Source organism: Bombus fervidus, chromosome 12 (genome assembly GCF_041682495.2).
Source record: "Bombus fervidus isolate BK054 chromosome 12, iyBomFerv1, whole genome shotgun sequence".
Taxonomy (NCBI): Eukaryota; Metazoa; Arthropoda; class Insecta; order Hymenoptera; family Apidae; genus Bombus; species Bombus fervidus.
Genome location: NC_091528.1, coordinates 10,613,619 through 10,638,504, shown reverse-complemented (window position 1 = coordinate 10,638,504; position 24,886 = coordinate 10,613,619). Strand labels below are relative to the sequence as shown.

The window sequence follows — 24,886 nt, the reverse complement described above, 5'->3', positions numbered from 1 at the left end:
CTTCCTGCCCCACTAAATCACTATTATTTTTCGAGTAGGTTAAAAATTCGCCCGATCAACGGCCGAGATTAGAAAATCTGGTAATTAACCTCCCGCCGGGGATGGACGAGGACGCGAAAAGTAACTCGCGTATTTCTCTGACCTCCGACTAACCGAAAACTTTGTCACTTGGAAAGTTTGCCTCGCTATCAAGATCCGCGAGCCGGTTACCGGTACATTAATTACGTTCGTTCGTACAGAACCGGTCATTCTTAATCGCCGCGACTGCTACAAGATCTCTACGAGTAGTTTAGAATTTCCGCCGTTCTTGCTAAATCATCGGACGTCGGATTTCACGCGATCCTCCGGACGAAACCGAAAGATCGGGGATGGAGCGGCGAAAGAGGACGAACTCGAGGTCGAGAATTTTGAGGAACAATCTCTACCAATTTCGCGGGCAAATCTGATTACACGCCGCTTCGCCCGCTTGTAAACTGGATACGTAAAATTAATTATCGCGCCGTTGCGAAGGCGTTACCCTCCATAGGTAGAGCGAAGAGGGTCGCTACCGCGAGAACAAGGACAGCCACGTCGCAGATAGGGAGGATTCCGCCAAGGACGGTGGCAAGGGTGGCACTACGACGAGCGACGAGTCGGCTAAAATGCCTGGAAATTATGCTTGCTGGCTTTGCAATCGAACCACAAACTGACTGACTGACTCGCTCACTGACTGACTGACTGACTGACTGACTAGTTGGTTGGTTGGTCTTCCTACATCGGCATGTCAATTACGATGCCAGCGACGAACGAATTTTACCGTTGGTTTTAGACTAACTAACTTACGGTATATAGAACGCAAACGCGTAGGACAGGCGTACGGCGGAAAATTGCTAGTGTAAGCAGTTGCCGAGTCGTACGGTCGTCGGTCTGTAGTCTCTTTTCTTCCGGCAGGAATCAGAGAATCGTTTCAGATTCGCGTCGTTCTTCGTTTCCTCGTTTAACAATTTATCCATCCGTACGCCCTTCGTTCTCGTTTCGTTGGAAAAGATAAAATCGTTTCGCAGCACGATACATCCAATTATCGCCATCTCAGCAGCGAATAATCCGTGGAAATTCTGAAAATTCAGAAGACACACTGTCAGTCCGTATTAAACTCGTAGATTGATTTCACTTGGTTGCCTGAAAGTATTTGAACTGCGGATAATGCTACGAAAAAGCAACTCGATTTACCGAAGCAATTTGCAAATCTGAACGCTGTTTAATAGACCGCCAAACACACGTACGAGGATAAAAAAATAATCGTTTTATTTTCCCTTATTTTTATCATTCTCAATCTCTTTCCTATCAAGTTTCCTGCTTGCAATTTTATAAATCTCCGATTGTAACACTTCCGTTGCTTTGAACTATCTAATCAGAAAAGCCGTGTCGCTCACGAGGTAACCGGATACGTCGTTTATACGTTTGTTCTTTATCCATCTAACGTATATTAGGGTTGTGCGAAAAGTGTCTTTCCTTTCGCAGACACGTGTTTTACAACGACGCATCTTTATGCAAACGTGAAACCTAATCTATCGAACGTTGTAATCTTTATTTTGATAGAAGAAAAAGGATCGTGCGTAATTCGATAGAATAATATAAAACAAAAAAACGTTGCGCGTCTATTATTTCCTCTTGAAACGAAAGAAACTTTTCGGACGACTAAATACTATACTAACTGATGTGCGGTCATTGATAGAGCGAGAAAACGAACGAAAACTATCAGAAATTTCATTTACGATACTACGTACGCCGGCGGTCATGTTTACTCGGCTATTTGAAACTAGTAGATCGACGTCCCTTTCGAATTTCGATCGTGCAACCAGCCTGATTCTCTCCACGCTACTCTGTGCGATAACCCCTTTGTAAAGCGTGGTTCGTTCGTACACAGAAAAACCGATATGCATCTTGTTCCCTGGCAGATAGCTGTATTTATCGTGATGTTACCGGCTGGTTGTTGGATGAAACGCGGGCGCGTCCGTCGACGAACGAGGTAAATCGTGTTTGTCGGAACAATCCGAAGGAAGGCGCGAGAACGAATGATTTTCGCTGGTGATTTTCCACGCGGCGTGATACGGGACGATGATCGGAAAAAGTCGAAGGTGAGATCGCATAAAGAGAGAGAGAGAGAGAGAGAGGAAGTGGAAGTGGAAGGGGAAGAAATCAGGTGTTGGAAGCATAAATTGCTGGATTTTCAGATTCATCGAACCGATCGAAGTAGTAAACACAGTTTATGGACAGCCGTTATTCAAGCGGCTAATATAACGCGCCGTAGCTCGTCTCTGGGATATAATCTAAAATTCGTTCGTGGCACAATTTCAACATCGGACCGCGATCGATATTAAAGTCCATTAAACCGGTAACCCGCGCTAACGGGTTTCAGTCGCCGTGTCTGACCCGTACGCGGGTTGTTCCACTCGACGGCCCCCGCTCGAGCGCAGGTATTAAGTAGTAATCTCCAGGCATGATCGGACTGCGTTCTGCCGTCCGATAAAACCGACTGGAAAAAACGATCTAACGGTGGAGAGTTCCCGCTACTTTCCTCTATTACCGTTTCCCTATCGACGAAATTTAATACATTTATAGGAACGAACGCCGTTGGATATTGCGCGTATTTTCATTGAGTCGGCGGCACGGCGCCGGCAAATTAGCCGAGACAATTTCGATGCTCCTTCGACCGGCAGAAAAAAAGGCGAAAAAAGGAAGAAAGTGGGTGGGAAACGGGAACGAGTTCCGGTAGAATCGTCGCGAATCGACGTAATTCCCGTTGGTCTTTGGGCGTGTTCCTGAATCGAAGCTGCAACGAGTAACTGGAAAAGCAAAAGAAAGCTTTTTGCTTTTTATCGAAAACGAGACGGTAGCGACATAAATTTTGAAACGTTCGTGGCACGGCCAGAAAGAAGAAAGAAGAGGATCGGTAACGCTTTTCAATCTTCGCATCTGGACAAGGTTGGCGCAGTTTTACCGGATTGTCGGGCAAGCAAAAGCATCGAGTAGTAATTTCCAGGCATGAACGAAGGCAAGTTGGAGCACTCGGTTCGGGTTAGAGGAAAGCGCAAAAAGCGAATTAAAAGAGAGGGGTTGCCGTGGCCAGTGGTTCCGCCAATCACTTTAAAAGGATCGCCGTTTCACACGGCCACGTAACGATCGTTACGGCCGTTAAAACGGAATCGACGGCGATTCGCTTTTAGCCCCGCGTTACTCGTCCAACTTGCTCGCCAAACGGTGACAGTGAATAATTCGCCGTTTCCTATCGACTCGTTTCGCGTTTCGAAGACGCGACCGATAATAAAACGCGCGGCTCGGGTCGAGATTCGTTCTCAGATAGATCGAAAGAAGGTGGAAAAGACGATAAAGAACACGAGAAAGCAGGAACACGCGAGAAGAAAGAAAGAATTATCGATCGTCGCGAACGCTGCGCGCCGCGGTGCGAATCGATCGCGAATCATCGGCTGCTTTGCTTCTAACGAAGAAACAAATCATTCTACGAGCCTGAATTTTTCCATTGTCGGCGTTGTCGGGATGAGACCGCGCGCGATGCCCTTTTCACGGTCTTTCGGTTCGCTCCACTTTTTCTACTACCTTTTTCCCCGCTCTGTCCCTCTCTCTCTCTCTCTCTCTCTCTCTCCCTCTTGTTCTCTCTATCGTGGCTCCTCCTCCTCCTCCTGCCACCATCGTCCTTACAGCGGCACAAAAGCCTTCGAAAAATATGTCAGGTCGAACAAAACGAGGCAGTAGCGGCGAGAGGAGCCAGACTCCGCGGCAGCAACGAGAACGACCAGCAGCCGTAAAGGGCCAGAGAAAGAGAGGAACGATGGCTCGAGGTCGCAGGACGATGAAAAGAAAGATGGAACCCTCCACCGGCCATTTTCTACGACCCGTGAGGACGGACGTCCGGGTGTAGGAAGTACAAATAAACATCCTTTTCCCTTCGTACAGACTACAACCGCCGTGAAGTAGTTTCGGCGTTACTCGTTTTCTTCCAGCTTTCACGACTGGTTGCCCACAACCTGCAGGCTTATGTTCTTCCCTTTCAACCTCTTTCCCCCTTTCACGGCTCCTTCTTCTATCTCGTAAATCGTTTCCTTTCTTTCTCTCCAGCCGTGTCTTTTATAGCGTCTTCGTTCTTCTCTTCGTTCGTCTCGATACGTCGAATCCACCTCACCGGCTCGTTAACGATACGCGCGTTCCAGGGATCCGCCGATTCTTCCATCGGATCGAGAACGAAATTACCGGGTACGTCGTCGTCGCGCTCCTTCTCCCTCTGTCGTTGTCCGTCACTGTCAATGAGAACACGGTGGACGATCCTTGGTGAATTTCAACCGCCCGATGTGTTTCCTCTGGCGAGCTATGTTTTTTTTTTCCTTTTTTCCTTTTTTTCCCCCTGTTTTCGCTTTTTTTTCTGCCTTTTTCACGAAAACTGAACGCGCCGCGCTGGAAAACAGAATCGATACAGCGTGTAAAAACAACGCAAAAATGTCAGGTGACGCGAGTCCCGGCAAACAAGGTCGCCCTCGTCCCTGTAAAATAGCCTGCTCGATACACGGCCGTGCTTTAATTCGCGGAGAGTTTTCTCTAAGCTTTACAGCCGCGAGAAAGCAGCGACAGCACGATTTTCATGAATAATAAAAAGGACCGAGTGCTGGAGAGCTGGCTCTCGTCGCTGGCCTCCGTCCCCGCCTCCTCGCCACGATCTATCTATCGTTTCTCTCAGAGGGAACAATGTTTTTTCATTCTCCTCAAAATATGCTAGCCTCAGGCTTTCCGCGTAGCTCCGTCTCCCCGGCAGGATTCTTGGTAACCGAGACATCGATGCGATTCCGCCAAGCACCAGGCGACCGAGCGACTTTTCAACGCGGCAACTTGCCGCTGCCTCCCTTTATCCTGCAGGTACGCGTGACGAGGGAAGTAACGTTAATTTCTCTTTCTCGAGATCGCGGCCAACGCGAGAAAGACGAAGAATCTTGCCCGTCGACCAGCAGCTCCCCGTCGCAAGTTCCCGACTTCGTTAATAGTTTTTCGATCATCGATTCGAGGATTAAGGGTTCGTTAAAGCGCCTTGGAAACGCGTTCCCCGTGGTTACCAGGACTCGTCCCACTTTCTCCGATCCCACGAAAGCCACCGCAACGTCCACCACCGTCGTTCAACTATCGCTTCATAACCTTCGAAAGTCTCGAACGAACGAGCTTATTACGCTCGGAGCTTAACGAGCTCTGATTGACCGTAGCACGAAAGACGTCTCGTTCTTTCCGCGCGTAATACCCTGCCTCGGCTTCGGCCTTTCGCGAACCGTTTAACGTCCCGGCAGACTGACTACCCCGTTTTTCCATTTTCCCCCAGCGATTTCTCTGCCTCCGTCTTCCGACTAGTTTCTTTCGTCTGGTAATTCGAAATCGTTGGTCGATTCGGGCCAGCGGCTATAGATTCGAGAGGGACGATCGAGCAACGGAAACGAAAGAGATTCGATCGAGTTTCGGGCTTAACGAAGTCTGTTTAGTCGGTTCCTTCCTTCCCTTTGCCGTTCATCCCCATCTACTACGCGCGCGTACACACACACACACAATGTTTTCCGGTTTAATGCAATAAAGCTGGCTCGCGAATGTTTTAAGGTATTCAGCGCGTCCATTTTCTCCGCGCGCTTGCCACGTTTTCTCCAGCCGGATACTTTTTTTCCGCCGACTGCCTTTTTCCGCGCTTTCTCCCGCTCTCGCGCCGCTCCCTTGGCCTCCCATTCACTGACGCGTCTCAGACATTAGCTGGCATTCTCTGGCACATCCCCTTCTTTCGCCTTCTCATCCCTCTTTTCCTTTCCTCGCCGGCAAGCCGAAGCCCTGAGCAAGCTTTTGTTGAGCTTTTGATGGAGAGATTCCGCGCTTTGCCACGCTTGTCTGGAGCTTCCTTCTTCCTATACCTTTTTCCTTCCTCATCGCGGCACCACCGGCGACGCTCTGGCCCCGATTTCTCTCGATCGAAAGCCGTATTACAACTTCTGCCGTATTAAAAGCAAAGAAATACGTTTGCCAACAGCTATTACCCGCGGAACGTGGAATAACGAAACGCGGAGTACAACGTACGCGTGTTTCTTTCTCTTTCGTTCGACGAAATAACCCGGAGAAACGGGCTTTTGCGAAAGTCGTTTCGTTCGACGATGCTTTCGATTTAAGACATTTTCACGAGAAGCAATACGAGAGGAAACGTATCTCCGTGTCCATCGTGCGTTGATCGATTGCAGTCAAATTCTTTCGTTCGTCGACGACGTCGTCAACGACGAAACAAAGACGCGGAATCCAAGCGGAGAACCGTTTCACCCTCTAAATACCGCAACGTTTACTTTGAATTAATTTCAAATATCGTCCGTAGATTTTTGCGTATTTAAATTTCTGCCTCGCTTTCGCCGTCTCGGGGAAAACGAAAGAAATAGAAAATACGAAGCGAGGAACTTTCGGTCTTCGTTGGAAGCTGCGAGAAATCTCTTCGACGCCGGGGCCGTTATTCGGCAGCAATTTCAACCGTACGGTATTCACGCGGTAAAATTTTTGTTTCCGCTAAATGAAACGCTAAAAACCGTCGAATGTCCGGGTCGTTGGCGAAAAGAAAAGGGAAAGGAAAAATAAAACCATTGCTGGAAGCTGGCTTCTTATGAATTACTTAAGAATACGAGCACGCCGCTGAATCGACGTATTTACGGCCGCTACCTCCTTCCGGCAAGCCCTTCTTCTCAAAGCCCCGAGGAAGATGCTTTCGCGTGGTTTCCCAAACCGGCTACGTTCTTTTTTTCGACGCGCCGCACGAAAACTTTCAGCAGGGCGAATCGCGGCCGGCATAGTAACAACCGCAGAAGCTTTCTCTGCCCGATATTTATTAAATTTCGCCCGATCGTAGGATTAAAAGCCGCGAACAATGCTGCGAGAAATCGAAGGCCGATCTTGGATCGAAGAACGACTCTTCTTCCGCTTTGCTCTCCGAAACTGCAACGATTCTCAACCCGCGAAATCAACCCGCGAATTATCGCTGTTCCTGAACCATCGAGTCGTATGCTGCAACGTTATATCGTTGATGAGATGGTTTACAGGCGGCTACCACGCGACGTCTCCCGAGTCCGACACCCCATACATCCGGCATCCGAATGATGCGTATACGAGTGCTATCCGTGCTATCAATAATATATTTTTTCGTTATCGACAGAACATCTTCTGTTGATTTTACTAACATATTGGATTAATCGCTTCTTAAAGTCACTCGTTGTTGAAACAACATCGAAACGTTTCACGCAATATATTTCAAACGTCCGAACGATCGTATACTGTTTCGTGCTAAAAAATCTATTAAATTCGTTGAAGTGGTCACTGCTTCTAAGAAAACTCTACATCCGGTCTCTTTAGTTTTCTCAAGCACCGAAGCCATCGACAGCGTATAGACAAAAGACTGGGACGAAGACAGACCATAAACGGTAGACAGGCGACGAAGGCATAGGGTAACACTGCTAACGTGCGGATCTGGACCAGCTCAAATTATATTCCGACTTGTATTTACGCTTTTCTGTATTAAAATATATTTTCCACGTGTTCCCTTGTTCATACATCTAATGACCACAAGAAAATCCATTGACTGTGAAACGATATTTCATACACGGTTCTTACAAGAATTTTTGTCATTTAAGACTTAGGAAAACAGTATATACAGCAACCACGCACACTGTGCGTATTTCTGGCGCGCGTTTCCGTTCAGTGACAGTACCTTGGTGGACTGGACCGCCGAAGCGAAACTCGCTGGTCGTTTCTTCGCCCTTGTTTGCTTTACGACCGGCAATAAGGGAAAATTTCGTCTCGCGCTTGATCCTTTGACGCGTAATTTTCTTCGACTCCGAGGGTCAACGATCGTCAGTTTTCTCTTTTGCTAAAATTCGTTCTCCGTTATGCGATAGATCTTTCTGCAATTCGAAAGATCTGATCTGAAGATTAAACTGGCGTCGTGGCAGTTTCTCCGGTTTTTACATAAAACGGGAGATTATACTGTGGGAAGATCCTCGCGGTTGCAGCGGAAACGAAAAAAGAGAGGAGGAGAGAGAGAGAGACGACCGACAGGAACGAAATCGCAAGGGAAAATCCAAAGAATCGACCGACGATGGTGACGACGTGCACGCGAACCTGGCAACCCGTTCTCTCTTGCTCTCGTTTCGACCCTCTTCGGCTATTCCTCGTGTTCCACTCTCCTGGCTATTCGAGGTTAATCCAACGAGAAATACCCGGATGTCCATTAGCCAGCGAGTCCGTTTCACGATCGCCGAAACCGATCTGCCGCGCCGGTTGTCTACGCGCTCATCGGCACGCACGATCCCGCTTGCTTCGCTGTTTCAACGAGCCGCAATTTTCCCGTAAACCTCGATGCGAGTAACCCGCTTGGCATTTTCTCTAATGCACCGGATTAATTAGCTAATGGGCCGTCGAATATTTGGAATCGAACCCTCGATATTTACACTTATTTCGCAAACACGTAGCATTCGTGCGCTGATTTTCGATAGCGTTGTACTTTCCGTCATAATTGCGATACGATTTTTGGGTAAAAGTGGAATATGCTCGGCCGCGCATCGTTGTCCGTCGTCGAAACGCTAGCCGAAATGCGATATCGATTTGGCAAAGTAGGATGATTTCGCGATTAAGCCAGGTCGGTCGATCCTCGGTCGTATCGGTATCGGTATCGGACGAGCGAGCTAAGTATCGTTCGATCGGCAACCTGTCCGCAATAGCGGCGTGTGACCGTCGCTATCGGTTATCTGGTAATTGATTCGGACGGTGCATCGAGCGTATATGAACCGCATGTAGCGATGATTTAGCGGCTTCTCCGAGTCGCTAGATTTCCTATTCACCGACCGAAAATTGGACGCTCGGGTACGACAGTCGGAACGTTATCTGCTTTCTACTTCTACTCCGCTCTTGCTTGCCTACTCCTGTTGTTTTAAACGCTCGACCCACTCGATGAAATTATTGCGAGCAAATGCACGATCGCGTTCTCTTGGCGTTTCGGCGAAACCGGCACGCCCGGAGCTACGCGATGGAAATTTAGTTGCAGCACTGCGCTCGTTGCAAACAATCGAGAGATCGATCGAAGGAAAACAAGCGATCCTATGAAAACATGGAGCTATCGTGGAACTCCCTAATTGCCAGATCGCGAGAGCGAGATCGTCCACACCGTTTTTTCCTCCGCGCATAATCGAACTTTTTATTCGCGTCTCTTCCATTAAATTGCCGAATATCAACGTACGAGGTTTTGCACTTTAATCACCGATGTTCCCTTCTCTGTCCTTCCATTTACCTTGCCATCGATAACGCGAATTCACCGTCACTTTCCCTTTTCGCTCGGAAAATGTACTTCCGAAATCCACCCTATCTTCGCAACCGACGCAACTGCCGCGTTCCCAATTGGCTGCGCGAACCATCCGTGCGCGAATCTGCGTCCTCTGGCCGGCTCTCTGTCTCTCCGGCAGACGCATTTGTACACGACTCGGGGTCCTGGATCACGAACCATGGATCATGAGCCATAGATCATGGCTCGTGGAGCGTGGATCGCGTGAATCCTATGAAACCTGTACCGTATATCCGGCCGGCGATATGTTTGACGAACGATGTTCCTCGATGCAACGACCGATTCTCTTTGAGAAAATCATGGAAATTTAATCGTCAGTCGGCTGAACGTTCTCCGTGTCCGATTTCCTCCGGTTTCGAGTGGCTGCGCGTAAAAAAGTCGAAGCAACCCCGGGCCTGGCTGTATACACGCGCGGAAAGGAAACGTCGAAACGCAAATACGAGCGTTACCAATTTCTCGTTTGTTTGCAAATCGTTATACGGCCACCTTTCGGTGCCATTTTCGGTGCTATTTTCACCGGATTTTCGCATAGCCTGAGAAATCCAGCGAGCACAGCTTTTGCATGGAAAAGAAGGGCTTTGAAAGGCAGTTTTCCGGCCACCGGAAACGTGAAATACAACGGTGAGTTATAAAATGACCGATACAACGCGATCACTTCCGCGAAGAATTATTGTACCGTGTATTCGCTGGATGAACACGCGGCGGAAATCCGGCTACGTCGGTACGCGTTTTCGCGAGAGGTATACGTCACGTGGGAAACCGTGGAAGCGGGACAGGCAAGCAGGCGGGGAAAAAATCTCGAGATTCCTCTTTCCGTCGTTTTCTTTTTCCATCCACGCTGTTGCGGATTAAACGCACGAGGCATTTATCGGTGACCCTCCTTCTGTCGGTTTTCCTCTGACGTATTTCGATTCCTTTGAAACTCGTCGGGGGATCCATCTCTGAAAGCAAGCCGCCGGTAAACTCGTGTGTCGTTCGCGTCGTTTACTCGCTTCGAGGAATAGAAAGGCAACCGACGTCGCCTTATCCCGATCGTCGCAGCTTTTATTTTTGTTTCGCGAAAGTATGCCGATGGGTAGGAATGCAACGTAACGCGAGCTATAGCCGTTTCATTTAAACCGATTGCTCTTTGGCATAATACACCCTCGTCCTACTCCGATGAAACTACTGCAACTGTCTGAGAGGATGTGCGTGTGCGTGTGTGTGTGTGTGTGTGTGTGTGTGTGTGTGTGTGTGTGTGTGTGTGTATGTGTGATGTGTAGGGACCTCCTCGAAGCCTCGGCGAAATAATTGATCGATGGAAATGCTTCGTACGGAAATACCCGCGTCCCTGAAAAGCGGCCACGATTGAAATGGAAAAACATTGGTAAACTTTGAGTTTCCGATCAGTCAGCGTTCGTTCTCTTTTATCCGCCCCTTCCCTTCCTCTTCTTCCTTCTGCATACTCTCGCCCTTTCTCTCTTACTCTCTCTCTCTCCCTCTCTCCTTTTTCGCTTCAATAGCAATTCTCCGCCGATAAATTTCCCCGCGCGCGCTTTATATTCACGATATTGTAATCGGCTGAATAAATTCAAGCTCTGCCATAAATCGTTCCATCAAACATGCATAAAGGTGTACCGCTTTCGATTAATTGATAAGAACGAGGTAAGAGCGCTATCGACGGTCGATGGAACGAAACGAAATGCTTCGGATAGGCTCGTGGCCCTTTCTTTTCTCCTTGTTACCGTTCAGACGTTCCACTTCTGGTTTCTTCGTCTGCCGCAACGCCACCCACCACCCTCTACGCCTACCGCGTTTCTCTCTCTCTCTCTCATCCTTTTTTCTCTTTGGTTAATGACCCACCTGCCCCGACGAATACCAGAGCGTCGGTTTCGTTTCTTCCGGACGAGCGTAATGCGAGCAGAATTAATTACAAGATCAAAAGACGATTTAGGCTGGCTTTCTCCCAACGTCGCTGCTCTCCGCCTTCCGTCTCGTCTCGAACGCGAGACGAGTTTGGTCTTTAGAGCCTAATCCCCTAGAGCCGCTACTCGAAACCAAGCCACTTGATGCAAGGCCTCGTTAAGACGAGGTGGCACGAATCGTTCTTGAGGGGATAGCTTGAATATTACGAGACCCTCCCTCATACGGTATCGCACCACCTGCTGCTGCTGCTACTGCTGCTGACATAGTGACGTTATTCTAACTCCTAGCGTCTCGCATTAACCTCGTTTCGCGGCTTGCGAAAACGCGCTGTCGATCGCATCCGATCGCGCGTCACCCTTTTCTCGCGACGTTTCCAAATGCGGGCAGGTGGCAGACGATACGACCGCGACGCCATACCACGCAACTGATGACGACTACGCGTAGTCTGCATTCGAATTTTCACTTTCTCGCTTTCTCTTTATACCCGTTCCAGTTTTCCGGCCACTCGTGCGAGATTCGCGGAAAAAATTCCATCGGTCTGTACTCGTTAATTAAAACTCGGATGAAGTTAGAACATTCTAGTAAGCTTTAACGAGGGATCGAAGTCGCGAGTTTAATCATTTTCTACGGCTACAACAAAAATTGAACTCGCTGCTTGATGTAGGTTCCATCGTACGTAAACTCGAGCAAAGTAGTAGAAGAAGAAGAAGAAGAAGAAGAAGAGGAAGAAATTTGTGCGGCGCACGAAACGAAGCAATTTTTCTTCCGATCTTCTGTAATATAACTTTAATTTCTCGATTTCCCGATTCTGTTTCTCTCATTTTTCCCCTTTGAACGCTAGGAATTCGAAGAAAAACTTATCCCACGGGAGTTAGCCCGGCCAAGTTCACAAAGTCCGCCAAAGGAAAACAGTTCTTACGCGCATAGCATCATCGACCGGTAGTAGTACATCGTTTCGAGCTTTCTACTTGTCCTCCTATCGAATTTAATTTTCCAATTTCACCAAACGTATTCTCGTCCACTTCCGTTTTCCAGCGATTTACGTGTTCGTCGCTGGGTCGAGGTACCTCTCTTTCCGCAAACGCAGCCAATTTCCCATAGATCGATTTCTCTCGAAATGACGTAAGGCGGTCCTCTGTACACGTACACGTGCTATTCGTCTTCTACCAAACGTACGTACACACACATGCGCGTACATTTACATATGCATATACAGGGTGACCCGTATAACCTAGCGTATAATACTAACAGCGGTGAGAGAGCGATTGCACGTGCAAAGATAAACGCAAAGCGTAGAATAAAATTTTCCTGTCCAAGAATCAAGTTTTCCAATTTCTCCACTCAGCCGATTACCGATTAATAAGCGGGGATGGATCGTTCCACGTGCGAAAGTATGCGAAAAATATCAAATACAATTTTTCCGTTTCAGATCTGGCTTTCATGAAAATATAGCTTAAGCGCGTTTGGATAAAGCTACAAGTTTAATTTCATCGGAAACGAATGGTTCCGCGAGAAAACGTTATTCTACGTTTCTCGCTTAATTTCCCACGTAGAATCGCTTCTCGATTGATAGCACGCTACGTTGTACGAGACACCTTGTACATGGAGGACGGAAGCGTGGCCGTGCAGCTGCGTCACCGCGTGCGATTGAATTATGAAAGCTCGCTTGCACGGGACTTTTACGGCGGATTTTGACCAGTGTAGTTTATTGGCCCGTTCCTTATTGAGCTTCCGTTTCGCGCTGCCCCGACAGCAACGTATTAATTCCTGTTTCCGCCTCGTCAGCCGATCGCAAATTTTCCATCGACCGATGACACGATCGTCGTGCGAAAGCTTTTAAAGCCGGATCCAGGCCGGAACGACCGCGACGGAAATCTCGTAACCGAGGGAACGGTTTCCCCTCTGAAAAATGCCAGTTTAATTCCTTCCGCCAGCGTACGTACGTAACCGTCTCTGGTAAAGAAGAACCAATGGGCAAAAAAGCAAGGCTCGCGTACCGCGATGCGCCACTGTTTCGTCCAGCGTAATTACCATTACCACCGTGTGCCATCCATTCTGTTTGACCTCGTACAAAGAAACGTCCGTTTTACAGTCTGCAAACTGTTCTTTCAAGCATATTCGTTAGACTTATAGCTTCTGACCAGTGAATTAGGATCAGGTGGAAAAATTTCATTTCCGTGACCGCAATACGCTTGTCTTTGAACATCTTACGAATTACCTACGAGTTACGCGAGCATTGCAAAATGAGAAAAATTACAAAACACGAGTCTGCACGTAATACGTAACACGCGACTCTATAACTCGTCGATTTAATAATATCGTTCGTTGTTAAATTATCGTGGAAACGAAAGGCCGCGTTCCTTTCGTTCCATATCGTTGGCGATTCGTAGCGATAATTCCCGAGAGATTCGTACACGTTCCATCTTTGCAAGCTGAAAATTCTACGATTGGACGCGTAGTTTGTACATTTTCCAGACGTTCTCTCGACGACCGTGGTTGTCCTCGTCGTCGCTGGTGCTCGCTCTTGCCAATATAGAATCTCAGCGTTGTTTCCGATTGAAAGTTTTCAAGTGTTTCGGAACAGTCGAGTGGTCCGGGGCGGCCGTTCGCGTCTCCATAGGGAACGAAAGTTGAAATCCCGGTCGGTTGTCGCGTCGGTGGGTAGAAGAGAAAGCAAAAAGAAGAAGAAGAAGGAAAAGGAACGAAAAGAAAAGGAGTTCTGCGGAAAGGAAATTGGCAGAATGACTCGGACTTTCCCCTGTTTCTTTTTCGGCCGGTAGCGAACGCTAACACAGCCTTTGCTTCCTCCCTCTCTCTCTCTCTCTCTCTCTCTCTTTCCAGCTTTTGACAGAGAAGATTGCGATTTAGGAAAGTGCGTGGTTGTCACCGAATGGCGTGTTCCCCCGAAAAGCTGGCGGAAAGATTTTCATCGCGCGGAAACATGCTCGAGAACGTCGCGAAAGCAACGAACGGTACACGCCAGGTTGTCGACTTTCGCCTCGATAAGCTGCTCGGGGATAAGCTCCCAAGATACCGCATAAACCTATCTTGTTTCCCGGCAAAGTTATCCTGAATATTTTACTCGTGAAATATCTGCGCTCCGAACGAGCCAACTTTCAAATATAGGAAACCCGACTCTTAATCGATTTCGACGCGGGCAAATTTTCTGATCGGCCTGCCCGCTACATTCATTCTCGCCGTACCATCGCATCGTCTCGAATTTTTCCTCTCCAGTCTCGGTCCTGCCAGTCACGTTCCCCCATCAAAATGTAGATGCGGCGAACTGGACCACCGAGTGGGTATTATTTTTTCGCTCGATCCTAAGCGTTATTTATGCGCGCTGCTCTTCGACCGATTTTTAAATTCCCTGGGGAGCCTGTAGCACCCGCGGCCGCTCGTTATTATTTCCGTACCACGTCGGAAGGGATTTGCACAGGAAACGGAAGGTTCGTCTCTCATCGCGAAACGTGATTCGTTCACCACCAGACACAACCAGAGGCTATCGGAACGGCCGTCTAATCGACGAAGTTTATCGATTCGTGTATTATTAGAATTTAGTTAGCGATTTAGAAGACCGGAACAAACCGCAAGTGCTGGTCGTTCTTCCAATGGTAAAATAGCTTTTCGTCCTCTTAGAGTCTCGGAAATTTCCAACAAATATGTTACGCTTGCTGAAAACGGCTAAATCGACGCTCACCTGTTGCTGATTAATCTGTTATAACGCCAATAAGATAACGATTCGTTTCGATATAATCGACGAGAACGATAAAACAAAGTGCGCTCTAAATTGATTCTCCCATTTCCCCACACTTGTCTCTTTTCCACTAGCTTCTTTCGCCCGGTGCTTTATTCTTCCTCCATATCCTAGGAAATCCATCGCTTTGTCGTTATCTAAAGCGACTTCGCGTAAACGGATGAAGCCGGCAGATCGGTCTTCCGACGATCCCTCGGACGTCGTGGAAACTTGTTCCTCTTCTTTTCGCTTCGATGCGAGAATTTCCATACTCTGCAATTTCTTCGCTATAGACGCAGCGAGGCAAAGAAGAATCTAGGAGAAGAAGAGGAGGGACAGGAGGGAAGAAGCGGTGCGAGTTTTTCTTGTCGGGTTTTGATCGAAAACTCGGTAAACCGAGCGACGACGCGGCTGTGTTATTTTTGCGTTGAGACGGCAAGTGGACGAAGAACTCGGCAAAAACGGGCAATCCGAGAATCGACAGAGACAACGGCGTTGGTCTCGTTACGAGGATAACGTGGAACGACGGCGACGGATATATCGTCGACGATCGTTGACGTTGTTGTTGGCAACAGATGGTTTAAGAAAAAAAAAAAAAAAAAAAAAAAACGATTATCTTCGAAAAGAAGGATCGCGAATCAGAAATTTTGAAAAAGATATTTTCGATTAGGTGAAAGACACGCGATAGTAATCGCTAAATATCGCGGAAATTTGTCGACAAATAAAGTAGCTAAAAGATACAAAGTTTTAACGTTACCGCAACGTCGATTTTAGTATTCTCGTTACGAATAACGATTATAAACGATCAAAATTGTTTTTGATTACTTGTAACCAGTATAGATGCCGGAATTTTTTTTTTTTTCAGGTACCAATAATCGTTATCGATGACGGGACGTTTGTTTTTGATTACCGAAAACCATTGTACATCGCAGAATTTGTTTTTATTATTAGTAACCATTATCGATGACATTTTTTTCTGCTTATCAAATAACTATCGAGTTGGCAACTAAGTGATTGTTGATTTTGTCAATACCAGCAAATGACAAATTCCGCGATCACTTAGTCGCCAACGCAATATTGTCGACGATGAAATTTATTTTCGGTTACCGATAAAAATGATCGACGAAGGAATTCTTTTCTATTCTCTTCTTGCTTTTCGCTCAATTCTCACGGAGATTACCGATTGTGAGCATCTAGAGGATAGTACAGTGCCGCGTAAAAACGTATTTCAACAGTGTAACGAGATGGGACTATGATGACTCTGTGCGAGATAAGGAAGAAACAGACGCAAGAAGAGAAAGGAAGGGAGGAAAGAAAGCAACGAGTCCCTTTCGTCGAGTGACGCGGTTGTATTTTTTTTTTTTTTTTTTTTTTGTCACGGGATCGGAGACAGCTGGTTACGGAAGACTCGGTAAGAAGGGGCAATCCACGAATCGACAGAGGCAATGGCGTTAGCAAGAAGGTTGTCGTTGTCGCGCGGTCCACGGTGGCGGTCGTATTGTCGATGGTAATCGGTGAAAGCGGTGGCAAAGAGGGAGAAATTGTTTGTCGCGGACTGGAACGCGAAGGAAAGGGTAACGGAAGAGAATGAGAGGTCGAGTCGTCGCGGCGTACGGACGATTCGAGGGGCGGGAAGGTCTGTGGGCGATTTCTATTGTCGGCCGTGAACACCGCTCACGGTCGCCGATATAATTGGCGCCGCCCTGCCGGATAACTCGAACGATAACGAGGACAAAAGAAACCACGCCGGCGAAGAAAACAATGGAAGAAGATCCGCTGAAAGTACCCGAAGAACGAGGAGCGCGCTCTTCGCCGCTGGATGACACGACAGTCGGCTGAATCTGACAGAATTCAACCGACTTTCCGGCTTGCTCGCGTCTAAGGTTCGAGTGCACCAACCGAGCAGCAACCTTTCCCGTCCGAAGTGCCAACGATTCTCGCGCCTTAATCGCGCTCGTTAACGGAGCCGAGCCACCGAGCGAACCAAGCGAAATTTGTGCTAGCTTTTCTCGGCTCTCGGCGTGTTGTTGCGTCGCGTCCTACCGATCCACCTTCGTAATCTTTCAACCACGTTCGCGAAAGAAGCAAAGCGGACAGCGGCCTTTCGTTCGACCGAGTCTGCGAGAGATTCGTGCGAACGTAACGAGGTGTCAGGTGTGACAACCGTAGGGCGGAATCGCCTTTTCGCGCCACGTTTCCTTAAAATTATGCAGAGATTTGTCGCGAACGCTGCCACTCCCTTGTCCTATCGACTTTCTCCGCGTTGCGTGCATCGAGGTTTTAAGAATATATTTGAATATGGGTCAGCTTCCTTCTCCGCTCGACAGAGCTCCAACGCGATTCCGACTCGTCCTTTCTTCGATCTGTATGCGTCGGTACCGTCGTTGAATCCAAAGCATCTCTCGTTTTTCTCCGTTCCTTTCTCCTTCGTGAACAACGTCGACGAGAATCACGAGAAAGTGAGACGTTACAAAGGCGGTCTTCGTTTCGCCGACACGCGAACGGTCGTACGCGATCCAACAGGTTCTGCCGACTTATTACGTATTTACGATAAGAGCAGGCGACTAGATCAAAGTTGGCGAAAGTCGTACCGACGACCGACTCGACTGGCTCGAGTTCCGATTGCTCTTTTAATTGACGAGATTATAAAAGAACGATTTACAAAGTACCGTCCCGGGGGGCTCGGTCGTGGTAATTACAGTTTGATCGCGCCGCTCTTTCCTAACTTTCACCCAGTTCGCGGCAATTGTACTAATAATTCTCGAATCTGAAAACATCCGTTTCTTCAAAGTAGGATTTCTCTCGTACAAAGATGACGTGCGCGTTGGAAATTAAAATAACAGCCGCGTCACTTTTACGATAAAATATAATAAAATATCGTCGGTTGCAATAATGTGTATTTTATATCCAGGCATGAAATCTATAATACGATGTTATCCGATCCGAGCAGTTTCTTTCGCGAAACGTTTGCATATTAATAGCCTGCGGGTATACATACATTTATGGGAGATGTAAAATTGTAGAAACGCGCAGAACGTTACGTACGTTGTTAAAATAGACGAGAAGAATCTCGTGTTTTCGCGATACTACAAAACGAGTGTGACGAGGGAGGAAGAAGAATTACGAATCCGCGCGTCCGTACGAGGAGAAGACGCGTCGGCTCGTAATCGTTGAAGAGATCTTCTCGCCTAATCGACGCGCGGCAACAAATCTCGTCGCTGTATCGTCAGTCGTCGAAGCGAAATCCACAGAAACGTGGTAAGAACGACGAGGGTACTTTGCAAGTAACGCGGTCTGTATAATTACCAGTGAAACGTCGAAGATTGTTGGACTTAATGACGATGTTATCAGAGCCTCGTTCGAAAGTAGAACGGATTTTTAATTAATCCCACGCGACCCAATTATCGACGGATGTCTAATTTAAAAAATGGAACGAAAAAAGATACAGGAAACGAGAAGGGAAGAGAGTATAAAGGGGAAGAAAAATTTATCGAGGAGGTTCGAGACGCGTAAGCCCCATTGAGATGGAACCAGGCCTACGCGAAGTAGTTGGAAACTTTGAGTGCAACATCCTCCAACTTACCTTTAACTACGAGTTCGCTCTAAGGATGAACGCGGTATCGTCGTAATTACGTGAAGAACGAGGCAAATGTGGCTTCTATCGCGTTCACCGCGAAACAAGTCGAATTAATCTCATCTCCGGCTAACGACACATCAGCTTTCGGCTTCGTTGCTCGTGATTTTCTGGCTCGTCGGCAGAAGAAATTGAAAAACTTGCAACTTCGCCGTCAAATATTGGTACTTTACAGCGAATTAACTTCTACGAATGTTTCCAGTTTGTTCGACGGGTCCGACAACGCCGTGGCCGCGGCGTTACCGCTGTTACGACGTGAGAAGAAACAACGGCCAGCCATGCTTTTCAAAATTTTATTCTTTACGATCGTTTAGGTATCTGTTATTGCTATTATCGTTATTATCGAAAGAGAGATCGTTACAAATTATCGAAGATGGAAGAACGCGATATGCAGAAATAATTCATAAAATATCGCGTAAAACATTCGGAGTACAGTACCTGATACCGGTTTACAATATCCAATAGGTGAAACAACAGATCTCCACTGTTTTAGTTGTACCAGTAACAAATTTTTATCTTCCCCTGTCGTAAAGTACCGCAAGATACTAACAAAATATCAACAAAATCATCGCAGATTTCGAGTTATCGTTACAGTAAACGAACGACATATCGTAAACAATATTCGATGCTATAACAATTTGTCATCCGTAGTTGAAAAGTGTTCGTGTATTTCTATAACGATAAAACCATACAAAATAATTAGCGAAATTAAAATGCGGTGAAATATTAAACTACGATTTTATAGTTACATAATCTACTACGCTTTTTCTCACATTTTAAACGTGCAATACGAATGCAGAGGATGGAAGAACATAGTTGGGCAACACGACGCCTCGCGTTCGTTCATCTTTATTTCTCCATATTTCGAGCAGCCTCCAATTTCGCGTCGCCGTTCTTCTTGTCTCGAGAAACGCGAATAAATCGATCGGCTTTCGCGCTACGTCCAAGAATAGAAATTTCGAGGTATCGACCGACCTGTCCGTTTCTCCTCCTTCTCCCCCCCCCCTCCATTCCTTTCCTCCTTCCTCTTCTTCTTCCCGGTAAATCGTTTTACGAACTTTTTCCGGTATATTGAATTCTGATTCTATTCTCGAACACTCGGACACTGGTATATCCGGTCGCATCTAGCGGTATCGTTGCACAGTCTTCGAGAAGACGAAACCTCTGTTTCCTGTACTGGGAAATAGAAATGGAAACTGGAATGGGATATCCTCGCAGTTCCAATAGCTTTCCCTAACTTTCGATCCCGCGGGACTGACCGCGGCATACCGGTCGTCAGAGATTCTCCTAGAGACTAGGAAACTGCGTGCACCCACGTCTGTTCTTGATCGTGTTAAATAAATAGAGCACCGCGATCGCTGATTTACAATAACGCGAGACCGTTTGTTTGTTGTTACAGCCGAGAAATTGCCGAACGGTTTCCCGTTAATATCTCAAGCACCGACGACGAAGGTGGTCGAAATGGGTCATAACGCGGTGCTCCTCTGCACCGCCGTTGGGTCACCGCCTCCGATCATTTCCTGGGTACGGGACATGTTGCCCATCGACACGACCAATCCACGCTACACGGTTTTGGATACCGGTAAGTGAAAATTCCTTCTTCTTTACGATGTTTGAATTTTTCTCAAGAAAAACCAGGAGCCATTTATCAGCGTATCTCGCAAGGAGATTCGAAATGCTTGGAATCGCTTCGAATCTGAATTATATACGCGGTGGCGTAATTCGAAGCTCAAAACTTCTGAAAGTCTTGATCAGTCCGGAACGTTCGATTTATCTTAACTCGAATTCGCTACTTTCTCCGATATCGTCGAAAGTAAGGTACTGACGTTCGTCGAAGAACTCCGCTTATCCTAACGCTGACACTTCTTTCGATTTTAGTATCGAGTATATTAATCGTACGAAGATTCTATCGTCGAGTCAATATTTTGAGAGAATTTCAATTTCTCAATTTCTCGTTAGCGAACGAGAAACGTGTAGTAAATCTCGCGACGATCAGACTATCGAGGAAGTCGGTGCGGATACTAGCACGAAATCTAAAGGGGAGCTAAAGCTAACGAACAAAGCGAAAGATCGAGGAGAAGAGAAATCTGGATAGCGGATGAATCGAAGATGTTGGGCCGCGATCTACAGGTAACAATAGGGTGAAGCTCGATGGCGCGTGTCATATCTCGTCGAGTGCCAGAGTGCGTAAGTCACTGTCAACTCGCGGTAGCGTTGATCGAGTGGTCACGCGATATGGGAACATCCAGCACATCCATCTCGTTTGCCGAGAGTGTACACCTGCTCTGCACGGCTCTTCTCGCGAAGTACACTTCGTGTCTGTTCGTGCGCCGATCTACATATATCGTTGACGTTTTCGATCAAACTGCCAAAGATCCGACACTTTTTCCTCGATCGTTCGGTCCGATCGGTCCGCTTTCAGACGAAACAAACAGGCTTTTTTTTTTTTATTAAGATTTTATTATTCCTCGAAACGAACGCACTCGTCGATGCGTGGACAGGAGGCTGGCGATTCTCTATCACAGCCGGTTAAACAGATTTCCATCTTTCAGTCACGCATATACATAGCTACTCGACGCGATAAAAAAATCTTGAAAAAATGGAGGAGAACGCGACCGTGATTCGGTCAGCTGCTCGTTACCTACTCGTGACGCGTTCCGCGTATAGTCGCGCCTGGCAAGTCGATAACTAATGTCGGTGCATAAACCGACCCATACTACTACCAACGTTCGCTACGCTCTCAACGCGATTACTCGTTGAAGCGATCGATCTCTCCTGCGATCATCCGCTAATTTTAAGCGTGGATGGGTGGCCCGTAAAAACTTTTAAACGACGATCGAGACGAGTGGTTTCGGAAATCCTGCGGTTCTCTCATCCCTTCTCGCTGGCCATAAAAAACGGAAGCGTAATCGAGTGGCGACTAAAAAATGAAACGTTACGCGCGTGAACGTTGACGAGAAGCGACGATTGGCGAATATAATTCGCGATAACGGCGCAAATGAACGATCGGACGAGTGGACGAGCAACTTGTATATACGAAAGTTGTTTAGCTAACGCACGACGTAACCTATTATCATTATTTTTCCATCGTCGGTAGCTATGTGAACCTTGCACACTCGTATACGCACGTGTATACGTATAGATCGGCGTATATATAAAACGTTCACTTTGTTTTTATCGCAATGGCGGTATCATTATCGAACGGCACGTCACGTAATACCGGTGTGCACTTGCCCGACTATCTTTACGACGGCCGGCGCAGTTTGCCGCGACGTGAAAAGTATACATTAGATGCAGGAAAGCTGGCTGCATACACGCTAGTATCGTTCGGCTGTATCGCGCGCCTGGATACGTGTACGTGCACGCGTTATGCATATATCTGGCTGGTCGCTGCCTACATCGCTGCCTGCGTTCCGAGAGTACAGGCGCTTGCATAAAATTCCCAACGACCCGGCCACTCGACGATTTTCCATCGCGTCGAATCGGCCAACCCGTCTTCTCGCGATTAACGCGAAATTTATTCGTCCTCGTCCTTTCGAATATCTTCCAAATTCTCCTCTTTTATTCTCCTTTGTCGTTATTTCTATGTCGGGTTAGCGGAGCTGTATCGCAGCGCGCCGTGTCGGTCGCACGTGCGTCGATCTTACGATTCTGGCAATCCGTGACTCGTATGCGTGGCACGTATAAACGGGAATATCGCGTGCGTGCGTGCTCGTCGCGATGCCTCCGCCACGGTATCCGTCTGCACCTATGTGGAAACACGTGCTTACAACCTGCACACGGACATCTTAGAATCCTCGCAAGGCAACTCCGCCACGACGGAATTTCTTCGAACGGAGATTCGATCGGATACGACTGCCCGACCATCTTCTACCGATTCCGATAGGTTACGGACAAGACAGCTAGAGAGTCTGGAATAGGGAGAGGAAAATCCTGTCTCGAAGGATAATTCGTTTTCAACATTGTTAAACAACTGGATACGCGTAAGCACCGTGTTAACGCGTAAGACGCAACGCGGTAAGGAAATAGCAAGGAAGATGAATACTCATTGTAACCGTTGAAGTGGTCGCCGCTTCTAAGAGAACTCTACATCCGGTCTTTTAGTTTTCTCGAGCACCGAAGCATGGCTGCAAGGTTTCCAGTCATAGGGTAACACTGCTGGCGTGCGGATCAGGATCGGCTCAATTATATTCCGATTTGCATTTACACTTTGGTATTTAAAATATATATTTTCTACCTTACAATTTATCCACGCGTTCCTTTGTATTCACATACATGTAATAACCTCAACGGTAACAAATGGAAGAACTCTCGATACTTTGAGAGAAACTGTACCGAAAATCGGAAGAAAGAATCGTGCGTATCATGTCGTTGCGAGAAAATTCGTTAGAGATGGAAAATCATGCAACGAACGTAACAAGGTTAACGCGGAGTACGAGAATACAGAGAGAGAGATGGATACAAAGTTCTCAGAGTTGCTCTCCGAGTTATCGTTATCGTCGTTCCATTTCTATTTTATCCGAACTTTCTCACAGTTTTATCTACTTCGTTTTACGTTTAATGAAAGAAGACGTGCTTACACAGCCGAGCATCGGTACAAAGAGCAAGGGAAGGAAGAAACGACAAGCTCGAAGCGAAAAGCATTCCCCTCTAGTCGCATCAGTCACTCGTTGGCTCGCCCAGTAGCTCCCTTAACGTCATTCGCGTGTCTTCCATCCGCGGCAGCTCCACCCCCGTCAATACCGTTAGAAGCCATCGCCATACGGCACCGTCTCCACCGCGTATATCCCATAAGATATATGGCTTAATGTATTACAAAAAGTACACGACAAGGGCAATGTACTTACTGTCGCGCGTATCCGTGTATATGTGGCAAGTTGCGCGAAAAGAAAATGGATGGAAGAGGAAGAACACGGACGCGCGTGGTAGAGCCGGGGAAGAATCATGGAAAAGACGTATAGAAGGAGCAAGAGGAGACAAAGCGTTAGTCGTGCGTCATGTATGGTAACGTGTTTAACGGTCATACGTTAGCAGCTACGTAACTCCGTCGAAGGTTTCGTGACATTCAAAAAGTTGGCCATAGAAAAAGCAGCAACGCGGCCGCCAACACGTCTGGCACCAGACGTTATTCAAATTTCCTAGAAATTTAATTTTCGTCGGCTACCATTGTCAGCGTGTATATTAGGTTAACGTTGAAATTTTAACAGAACGTTTCTAACATCGCCATTGTTGCATGTCTGCCGTGCCATTGTTTGCATTCATTTACGAGCGTAGCCACATTCGCAATTTGCGTTAACAATATTAAAGCATCCTCGGTTATTATGGAGTAACGGTAGCACTCGAAACTTCGAAACGTTCGACGTTGCAGGCGATACAGTTAAATTTCGCAAATTGCCGTGCAAATGGTCGAGAAAAGAGAAATTCTTTTTGACACCAACGATCGTATGCCGCGTTCCGTTATACTTTTCTTGTACGAAGCCAGGCAAATTTAGTGCGTAGGGTAAGCGTGATAAACAAGGGAGAGACGTCTTATGTTTCGAAAAGTTAGGTATCGCGTATGAATTTTCTAATGGACAATTATTTCCGGTAATACTCTGTGCTATTATTTTCAGCAAAATGAATGAAAATGTTCACTTTCAAAAAACTGAAATTAAAATGTGTGTTTGTCGGGGTGGGAAAAAATTTTTAATATTCGGTTTAATCTTGCTAATTTAACCTTTTTACTCGGAGAATTATCAGAGTCGAAACAAAAAACAAATTTTCTAATTTTTTTTTTTTTTTAAGCGAAAATACGAGACCAATACGAACAAACATCGATACGATGTAAATAATACAGAAAAATAATCGTACAATACGATATAACCAGATTGCTACTGTTTGATCGATCGACGTTCCGAAGCGATCGAGCTGTTATCTCTTCCTTTTATTATCGGAATACCGACAATATGGTATCTGTGGCGAACCTAATTCAACTTTCAGGGCCGCCCCGTACCAGCAGAATCTGTCGATTCACTCGGCCGAAGTGCTCGAAACGTGTAAAGTTCGTGGCACGAGGGATTTTACGATTTCAGGATTTCGATGTAAACGCCGTAAAGGCTACTACTTCGTGTACCGACCGCTTCGAATAGTTTGCCGTGTGAAGTCTGTGACAACAGCGCGATGAAGTGGTGGTAAAAAGGCGTGCTTTGGCGAACGGCCGCAGGTGGAACGTAATTCCGAAATTCTTGGCGACAAA

At 47.0% G+C, this 24,886-nt stretch overlaps 1 protein-coding gene across 15 annotated transcripts in view; it reads left to right on the top strand.

Annotated features, from left to right (window-relative positions):
• Lar (tyrosine-protein phosphatase Lar) overlaps positions 1 to 24,886 on the top strand; it is a 281,226-nt gene that overhangs the window by 225,546 nt on the left and 30,794 nt on the right. For 14 of the 15 annotated variants that reach the window (XM_072013703.1, XM_072013710.1, XM_072013709.1 and 11 more), the window contains one exon: positions 20,051 to 20,233. In XM_072013703.1, coding sequence (XP_071869804.1) covers positions 20,051 to 20,233 — 183 coding nt within the window. Of the gene's footprint in view, positions 1 to 20,050; positions 20,234 to 23,368; positions 23,656 to 24,886 lie in introns of those variants that run through there. The other variant, XM_072013714.1, reaches the window with a different exon arrangement.